We start from the raw sequence: 9,684 nt of genomic DNA, 5'->3' as shown, positions 1-9,684 counted from the left end.
AGCTGACAGGAGTGTGTGGGGTGTTAGTGGCTCCTCCCCTCGGTGTGGCCCAGCACACTAGTGTGTCGAGCTGGCTGTGACAGGGAGGTCACACAGTGTGGCTCACGCTCTGAGCATGTACATCCATCTCACTACTGTGGAGAATTTCCACATGCTATGGAAAAATGTGTTTCTAGGTTGAGAGCTTGGATGACTGCAAATTTCCTTCTTCTAAATTCGGATAAAACCGAGGTTCAAATTTTCGGTCCTAAAAAATATAGAAATAATTTTTCCAATCTGACCTTAGACCTAGACGGCGTCAAAGTCTCTCAAAAACAGCTAGTAAAAAATTTAGGAGTCACAATGGACCCAGACCTTTCGTTTGAGTACCATATTAAGCAAATTACTAGAACTGCATTTTTCCATCTACGTAATATTGCCAAAATACGAAAATTTCTCTCAAAGGATGATGCCGAAAAACTAATACATGCATTTGTTACGTCCCGATTGGACTATTGCAATGTGTTGTTCTCTGGCCTCCCAATTACCCACCTAAAAATTTACAGCGGGTGCAAAATGCTGCTGCTAGACTATTGACCAGAACAAGAAAGTTTGATCACATAACATCTACTCTTGTCTCTCTACACTGGCTCCCTATCCAAGCCAGAGCTGACTTCAAAGTTCTACTACTAACCTACAAATCTCTGCATGGATTGGCACCACTGTACCTCTCCGGTCTCCTTGCACCCTATTGCCCCGCAAGGACACTTAGATCTCAAGATACCGGCTATCTGGTGGTTCCCAAAATTAAGAAAAAAACAGCTGGAGGTAGGGCGTTCTCATATAGAGCGCCTCTTCTCTGGAATAAACTACCCGTCTCAATTAGGGAGTCTGATACTGTTTCGACGTTTAAAATTAGGTTAAAAACGTTATTGTTTAGTCAATTCTACGACTGTTAAAGGTAAGTATGTTACTAGTTGGAGGCAACGGGGGACGGGTTGTTTCCATCCTTATTCTTTAAGTATAACTTATTTTAGAGTTCTCTTCCCCTGGAACAGATTTCATGTTCCAAATGAGGGGGGCTGTCGCTGTCTTGGTGTGTGGGGTTGCATCAAATTCCCCTTTTTTGCTCTGTTAAATTGCTGCACCTGTCCACACTTGACCGGTGGGGATCTCATTCTATTATGACTGTAACTGTTAGCTGCTCCTGGCATTCTCTAATCCCTGTTCTCCTCTCTCTGTCCCCCCCCACACACATCCCTTGTGGTGTGGGGGGTTTGAGTTGTCAGCACCTGCCTGGTCGTCGGTCAGCCAACGCTGGACCTGGTCGCGAGTCTCCCGGTCCTGTCCTACATCTATAAAGTTGAATAATGGATTTTGGTGTTTTAAAAACCCATCGACACTGTATGACTATGTTTAGCCTGTGTTCTGCTCCTCTCTCCCATCAACCGTCTCTGGAGGAGGGGATCCCTCTCTGAATTGCTCCTCCCAAGGTTTCTTCCATTTTTTTTCTCCTGTTGAGAGTTTTTTGGGAGTTTTTCCTTGTCTTCCTTGAGGGTTTAGGTTGGTTGAGGGGCAGTTCTATGGGCATATGTGAAGCCCTCTGTGACATGCTTGCGTGTAAAAAGGGCTATACAAATAAATTTGATTTGATTTGATTTACTACCGGAGTGCTGACTATGGCTTTGTAGAAGCGTGTGTGCATGTGTGATTGTGAGTTTGTGTGTGATTGTAATTTAATGTGTGTTTCCCATACCTGTGCAGTGCCTGCTCTTTGTCGTGCAGGGGAACGTGGTGGAAGAGGTTGGGGATCATGTCCATCACTCTCCTGGTGGGCTCAGAGATGTTCCCTCTGTACTCTCTCTGGGTGTGTCTGCGTTGCATCACTTCCTGTTTGGCCGCCTCCTTCAGCCTCTTGTAGAGCGTGCGTAGGCCCTGGGCGGTGCGGGGCGGCCGGTCCCCCCCCAGGGCGTTGTACTGCTCCGCCACCGTGTCCCAGCACTTGTTCTTGTCCACGATGACGGCGTGCTTGTTGGTGTGCTCCTCCAGGATGCGCACATGCGGGCGCACCAGCTTCAGCAGGTCCAGCTTCTCAGACAGGGTGAAGTTGGAGGAGCGAGCCTTACCCACCATGTTGGACATGAACACTGAGCCTGACGCCATCTTAGAGCATAGCGGATTCATCAAGTCAGAGCCAGGCCTAAACACGTCTCCACACCCGATCACTAGCTTAGACTTGCCTTCTGTTCTGTTTCTACCTTCCTGTTTCTCCTTCTCTCTCTCTGGTCTGTACCTTTCTGAGCACACACACAGATGAGGCTAATGCTGGTTTGGGTCTCACTCTCTCCTACCTCTCTCTCCTGAATCTGTCTCCCTTCTTCTCAATCACAACTGTCTAACATGCATTTAGACAGACCCTGTCTGTCAGGCGAGGTCTTCCCTGCTCTGCGTTACACAACACAAACAGGCTGCGCACACAATAAGAATCAGGCTTAACTAGGCCAGCCTCGTTTAGGCCCCCGCCTACCGCGGAGGGCTTTGGATGAATTCCTCCCAGCTTAGTCTGACGTAGCTAAGCTGCTTAAACCCAGCCCGACCTACTTACAGCTCGGTCTCGATAAACCTCAAACCAGGCACACCGCGCTCATACACTCTGCATTACAGTACACTTCTAATAAAGGTGTGGGAGGAGGAGAAGATAGGAGGAAATCATGTGTCACAATAAAAACATATAATCGGCGTATAAGAAAAAAGCTTTATGTGTTCTGACCAAGTGAGAAGAAAATAGTACTGGTTTAACTAACCGAGACCATGCGCGTGCTGCGCATGCCCGTGAGGAAGCGCGGTTTTAGACAAAAGAAATCCCAAATCCGCTTCACCGATAAACATACAAATCAAGCCCAGACATGGACAGAAGAAGGGGGAGGTGGTCCAGGGTAAAACATATAACTAAAGTAAATGTTCAAATGTGTGAAATGAGAAAAGAGCGAGGCACTAGTTGCTCTGTGGAAGAGGGGGGAGCCTGAGCGCGTGTGCCCACTGATCCTGATCACGGTCCTAATCTGCCTCGCGCTGCCGCTGCACCCCCGCCTGTTTTGCATGACGCTGGACCTTCTGTCAGTCCAACAGCTTCATCCGGTTAAAACAAGGTTGATCGGAGCTGGGCACAGCGTGCGTGTGTGTTGTGTATTTATAATTGCTTGCGACGCAGCATTAAAATAATCCTCACCACGACTATCGTTATCTAGACTGGCGTCGCGCTGTGGCGTTTAAAATACGTGTTAACGTGCTTCAAAAGGTAGGCGGTAAGGCTGCATGATATTGATATGATATATAACAATCAGTTACGGATATTCCTGTACAGACGTGATGAAAACGTGAGCCATTTCAAGACCGTCCTTGTGATTGACAGGAGTAACTGCCCATCTCCGGAACTAAAGGGATAAACATGCCCGAGTGTTCCCAGCGTTCCCAGCGCAACAGTCTGCAGCAACACTCAACATAGCCTGTCTCATAGTGCTCTGACAATAACAACCCACAAGTTACGCTGTAGCATACCACCGTTTAAATCTGAACAAAGAAAATAGAAATGCTTCATAACGTCTAAAAATATCCACGATGGGTTAAAATATAAAATAATAAAATAAACACTACGAAATTTGCCACAAAATTCCTTAAACTACAACACCGCTGCTGCCTGCCAGCGAAACTTCTGACTGTGCAGGGAGAGGGCACACCAACACGCACGCACACACACACACACACACACACAGAGGTGGCAGGTAGATCTCACCTGCAGGTCTCGTGTCGCCTTCAGCTGCAGCCCCATCTCCAGGATCAGTCTGATTCTCACTGCTCTCTGCAGCACTCAGAACCCGGGCCAGGGCCCTGGACAGGCCTGGTGCTGGGGCTCTGGTGGTCAGCCCAGGGGAGGACAGGCCTGGTGCTGGGGCTCTGGTGGTCAGCCCAGGGGAGGACAGGCCTGGTGCTGGGGCTCTGGTGGTCAGCCCAGGGGAGGACAGGCCTGGTGCTGGGGCTCTGGTGGTCAGCCCAGTGGAGGACAGGCCTGGTGCTGGGGCTCTGGTGGTCAGCCCAGTGGAGGACAGGCCTGGTGCTGGGGCTCTGGTGGTCAGCCCAGTGGAGGACAGGGGCTTCTCATCACATATCACCCTGGGTAAGAAGGTGCCAGCCAACCTCTTCAGGACCTGGAACAGATTTATTTTCACTCTATTTTTGAATCTGAAACTTCAGCCACGTATTCAGTTAGCGCTACTCCACTGACAGGAGCCCCATCACACCACATCAGATAACTCTAACCGTCACATCTGGGAGTGGGCTCTTTTCGAGTGATAATGGAATTGTATTAGAACCTTGTTTGGCGCGTGCTCAAAGCTGAGTTTGGGCATCAGCTGCTCGGGTAAGCTGACAGGAGAACCGGACACCGAGGCGCCGGGAGGGACGAATCGGGGCTTTTTCGACAGGTTACCCAGCTGGCTGGGCGCTCCGCAGCGGCGCATGGTTCTGGAATGACAGCATCTGTCAAGCATGTATCGGGCCAGCGACATGTCGCAGACAAAAACCCTAAATACTACCAATGACAATTAAACTGGTTAGTTAGCCACGAAACTAGTAAATAATTAGTAAACTACAGAACTAGTTTGTGTTGAGTAAGCTAAGGGTAGCTAACCTGGCTAGCTAGCTAGCTAGCAAGCTTGTCTATTCAGTGAAAACGCATTTCAGTTCTCACACATAGTAGTTCACAGCATACATTTCGGTTAAAATTCTTAGTAACATACCTCAATAGAGTACGCCAAACAAATACTATTCACATATATCTAAACTGCATTCTTGCTGTGTTAGAGTGTGTGGAGGTTTTCATGCAAGAGCAGAGCTGCTGTAGGCGAATGTCCCGCTCCTCAGATCGGCAGCGCCATTGGCTGCATGCAAATTGAATGGGAGGAGTTAGGAGTTGCTGTTGGTATACTCGTTTTGGTTGATTTGTAATCTGCGCCGGGCAGACGCTCTCTGCTTCTCAATAGGCCCCGGCGCCACCCAATCATGGACAAATAAATTGGGGTTACCTGTTAATCTGACTTTCACTGTCCGATCACAGACGTCTCCGATTCACAATAATGTTGGACTGGCATGTGGAAAACGCAATGGCAAATCCGTGATGTTTTCACAACTAAATCATTCTTCTGACTGTGAAGACATGAAGTGAAAGCAGGTAAGTGTTTCCTCGAATATTATTCTACACTCACTCTAAATCCTTGAACCCCAGTATTTGGAGGCTCCTTGGAAAATATATTTGATGTCACTCACTAAAATGAAAAGTACATAGATTGAAAAACACAATATTTCCAATGTTATACAATACTGATATTGTGAACAATGCTTTTGGAACTTTTATATTAGATTCATCTTGACTTTATCTGGCAATCAACTGTGCATTACATGCAGAATTCCCTAAATTGCATTGGTGGTTTAAGCATTCCATACACATAGGTCGAGCGTGTTTGTAATGTCAGTGTTTAATGCAGGGTGCAGCTTGCTGTTTGATTCCTGTAGTCAGGGTGGGAAGCTGTGATGCTGTCATTGGTCTGTAATCCAATCAGAGGCGAGGAGAGAGTAATCCATGTTAATCCCTCATCCTCAAAGAGGGAGAGAAGAGAGGAGAGAGGGAGAGGAGAGAGGGAGAGGAGAGAGGGAGAGAGGGAGAGGAGAGGGAGAGGAGAGAGGGAGAGGAGAGAGGGAGAGGGAGAGGAGAGAGGAGAGAGGAGAGAGGAGAGAGGGAGAGGAGAGAGTGAGAAGAGAGAGGGAGAGGAGAGAGGAGAGAGGGAGAGGAGAGAGGGAGAGCGAGAGGACAGAGGGAGAGTGAGAGAGGGAAAGGGAGAGGAGAGAGTGAGAAGAGAGGGAGAGGAGAGAGGGAGAGGAGAGAGGGAGAGAGGGAGAGGAGAGAGTGAGAAGAGAGAGTGAGAGGAGAGAGGGAGAGGAGAGTGAGAAGAGAGAGGGAGAGGGAGAGGAGAGAGTGAGAAGAGAGAGGGAGAGTGAGAGGAGAGAGGAGAGAGGGAGAGGAGAGAGGGAGAGCGAGAGGAGAGAGGGGATATTGATGGACAGAAAAAAGAAAGGAGGGGAGAGAGAACTGAACAGTCCTAATATGTTTGATGTTTGTGACGCTCACCTGCAGAGCCGGTCCTGCTCACATGTATATGGTTCTGTTGTGTCTGTTTTATAAAGACAATGTCAACTTACCAGGCAGGTTATAACACAGGTAATAAGTCAGTCTGCAGATGTCCCGCCTGCATTTTAATAAAGGTGTGTGTGTGTGTGTGTGAGAGTGTAATTCTGTCTCTCTACAGTTCCGTCCAACAGCTGGCTGCCTGGGCTCAGGACCCCCGTTGTCACGGAGACCTCACCACGGAGACGAGTCCCACAGGGAACATAGGAGAGAGAGGGGGGAGGGGAGTGGAGAAAAGGAGAAGAAGAAAGAGAAGGAGAGTCTGTTAGAGAGAGACCGGAGTGCATGTCAGGTAAGGCTCCTAATCGGAGGTGTTCAATACTAGAGTAATAAAACGAACACGAGTAACACTTGTGGGAAATGTGGAGACAGTTTTGTCAAACGTGTGTGTGTGTGTGTTGGTGCTTGTGTGTGTGTTGTGCAGCATGGGTTATGATCTGGAGAGGTTTGTGGGCTATGTAAACGAGGGTCTGCTGTGCTGTGTGTGTCGGGACGTGTTGGAGCGCCCCCTGCAGGCTCCATGTGAGCACGCCTACTGCAGCGCCTGCATCAGCAGCTGGCTGCTGCAGCACCAGTCCTGCCCTGAGGACAGGCTGCCCCTGGACATCAGCACCCTCAGACCCCTGCACAGGTACAGCCTCAGACCCCTGCACAGGTACAGCCTCTCCCACACTTCTCTGTTTCTCTCGATCTCCATCACGCTCTCATGTTCTTTCCTGGCCAGGTTTGATCCGAATCACCAAGCCAGCGTTTTCTCTCTGTATCCCTTTGCTGTGCTGTAGGTACATGAGGAACATTCTCTCTATGCTGTAGGTACATGAGGAACATTCTCTCTGTGCTGTAGGTACATGAGGAACATTCTCTCTGTGCTGTAGGTACATGAGGAACGACCTGAGCCGCCTGCAGGTGCGATGTGTTAATGCAGAGCAGGGCTGTGACAGGATCAGCCGCCTGGAGACTCTACACACACACGAGGACGAGTGTGAGTTCACACTCATGCGCTGCTCCAACACAGGTACAGCTCTGTTTTTCTGACTGTGTGTGTGTGGTTGTAGTTTAAAGTATTGCTCTAGCTGGGCTGTGTGGATGTCAGTCACTGCGAGTGGACCCTGAGTCAGAGAGAACAAAGGTTTGATATACATGACACCATCGCTGTGAGGATGGCAGGTGGTAGTCTGGTTGTCATGGGGACGTTATACAGACCATGATACTGTGGGATCATTCAGGAAGGGTTAACATCACACACACAGACATCACACACACACACACACACCACACACACATTCATGCAAAGGTGTGGTTGTTTAGCTAACCTGTAAATAGAACGAAGCTAAATATATAGTACATACTGTACATGAGAAATGGTCACCAAACAGTCCATGGTTGTGTATGTGTTGCTAAGCATGACATCTCCTTTGCAGGTGGAGAGTATCTATGCTTCCACTGTGGTATGTTTAATGGTTTCAGTTTGAGTGTGCATGGGAGGTGTGCATTACTGATGGGAAGTTTCCCACAACATAACAAAGTACTAATACTTTGCAGAAAGTTGAAAAAAAAAAAGGTTTTTGAACTGTTGAAAACATATTTTTGTAACAGTTTAGAAAAAAGTTTGCATCATTGATAAGGACTACTATACTCTATATTGTACTCCGCTCTGCAGTAATCTACTGTTTTAGGATTCTCTGTTCTCCTCTCCTTTCACTCTGTGTGGGAAAAAAAGTTTTGAAAGGTTAAGAAAATATTTCTGACAACTTTTTACTAAAACACTAAAACAGCTAGTAGTAATGACTACTTTTTACTTAAGTATGTCAGAGCCCACACTTCTTTACTTTAACTTGAGTGAAAAAGTGAGTACTTCAATTTTAAAGTCATTTTGAACATTTGATCTTTTTAAACATGAGTATCTGTACTTCTATTTGAAGAAGGATGTGTGTACTTCTGTTGTCTGTGCTGGGTCCTGTCTTTATGATCCCAAATGGAAGCGAGTGACTTCCTGTTAAGAAATCTTTCTATGTCCCCTTCAGTGTGTGTGTGGGGGTGTTGCTGTGGAGTGGGGGACAGGGAAGTAGAAATGTAAAAATCTGGTATTTGAAGCTGACTTGCCTGAGGTAGCCCCCCCCCTTGTCCGCTAGGCTGCTCGGTGCAGGTGGAGAGGCGGGGTCTGGAGGATCACCTGACCGAGTGTGACTTCAGGAGCAGGGCGTGTCCAAACGGCTGTGGCCACACCCTCCTCTCAGTGGACCAATCACAGCACAACTGTGTTGCGGTGCTGCGCGCTGAAGTGGAGATGCTAAGGTGAGTTCTTGAAGGAGTCTGTGAGTCCGAGTGAAGCTGCAAGGAGGGTGGGGTTGTGATGGTGTGGTGAACGTCCCTCAGGGCGGAGATGCTGAACAAGGTGGAGGAGGTGAGGCGTGAGATGGAGTCACGACTCGACTCCCAGAGGAGACACATGGTGCAGAAGGAGTCCATGCTGAAGAGTGAAGTGGAGGAGCTCAAGGTCAGATGAGTCACAAGACACACTCCTCACCATCAGTCAATGCATCACTGCTTCAGAGCTTCTTAAGTCCATGTGTACCTGACTCATACCTGTGTGAGTGTGTGTGTGGTGTGTGTGTGTGTGTGCAGGGCCAGCTGTCGAGGGTGATGTGTGACGTCCGGGCTCTGCTGGGGGCGGAGCGTCTTCGGAGACAGGAGCTGGTGGAGGCCATGCAGCCAATCAGGAGACAGGACACAGCCGACCAGCCAATCAGAAGCCAACAGGAAGACCAGGAGCCAATGTGGAGAGAGCAGCTGACCAGAGGCCTGCAGAGAGAGGCGGCCAAGCAAGCCTCCACCCAATCACTGTCCTCCGCCCAGTCCCTATTGGTGCTGGCTCAGCCCTTGGCTCCGCCCTTGTCGCCGCAGCTGGGTGACGGCCCCCGCAAGGCCCTCGACTGCATCAAGAAGAAGAACCGTGAGGTCACCGTCATCTGAACCTGCCCTCCCTGTCCTGAACCAGTGAGGTCACCGTCATCTGAACCTGCCCTCCCTGTCCTGAACCGTGAGGACACCGTCATCTGAACGTGCCCTCCCTGTCCTGAACCGTGAGGTCACCGTCATCTGAACCTGCCCTCCCTGTCCTGAACCGTGAGGTCACCGTCATCTGAACCTGCCCTCCCTGTCCTGAACCGTGAGGTCACCGTCATCTGAACCTGCCCTCCCTGTCCTGAACCGTGAGGTCACCGTCATCTGAACCTGCCCTCCCTGTCCTGAACCAGTGGTTCTCAGACTGTGGGGGGCACTGCCCTGAAGGGGGGGGGGGCAGTGGTTGCACAGGGGTGATAACGAGGGCAGGGAAATGCTAGAGGAAGATATCTTTTTTTAAAGGGTTGGGGGGGCTGACATGTTTGGTTTTCAGAGGGGGCCTGACAGTCTGTGAACCACTGGGCGAGGAAAGACTGGTGTTCCCCATCTCACCCTGCCAGTTA

General features: G+C 49.3%; 2 protein-coding genes across 3 annotated transcripts in view; one reads left to right on the top strand and one right to left on the bottom strand.

The window, feature by feature from the left end:
* Positions 1-4,932, bottom strand: part of LOC134023734 (fibrinogen silencer-binding protein) — a 6,045-nt gene extending 1,113 nt beyond the window's left edge. Inside the window, exons 1-4 of the mRNA XM_062466085.1 lie at positions 4,776-4,932; positions 4,350-4,500; positions 3,773-4,184; positions 1,736-2,142 (exon numbers count right to left, since the gene is read on the bottom strand). Coding sequence (XP_062322069.1) covers positions 1,736-2,142; positions 3,773-3,808 — 443 coding nt within the window. The 5' untranslated portion in view covers positions 3,809-4,184; positions 4,350-4,500; positions 4,776-4,932. The remainder of the gene's footprint in view (positions 1-1,735; positions 2,143-3,772; positions 4,185-4,349; positions 4,501-4,775) is intronic.
* rnf41l (ring finger protein 41, like) lies at positions 4,906-9,512 on the top strand. 2 transcript variants are annotated; one of them, XM_062466086.1, is made up of 7 exons: positions 4,906-5,206; positions 6,339-6,509; positions 6,642-6,848; positions 7,093-7,232; positions 8,350-8,512; positions 8,594-8,714; positions 8,843-9,512. In XM_062466086.1, the coding sequence occupies exons 3-7, from the start codon at positions 6,643-6,645 to the stop codon at positions 9,188-9,190; spliced, it is 978 nt and encodes a 325-aa protein (XP_062322070.1). In that variant the 5' UTR covers positions 4,906-5,206; positions 6,339-6,509; position 6,642; the 3' UTR covers positions 9,191-9,512. The 2 variants fall into 2 exon arrangements, with proteins under 2 accessions (XP_062322070.1, XP_062322071.1); XM_062466087.1 differs by lacking the exon at positions 4,906-5,206 and adding an exon at positions 6,081-6,250.
* Positions 9,513-9,684: the final 172 nt, after the last annotated feature.

This window comes from Osmerus eperlanus, chromosome 7 (genome assembly GCF_963692335.1).
Source record: "Osmerus eperlanus chromosome 7, fOsmEpe2.1, whole genome shotgun sequence".
Classification (NCBI taxonomy): Eukaryota; Metazoa; Chordata; class Actinopteri; order Osmeriformes; family Osmeridae; genus Osmerus; species Osmerus eperlanus.
This window is presented reverse-complemented; position numbering and strand designations above follow the sequence as displayed.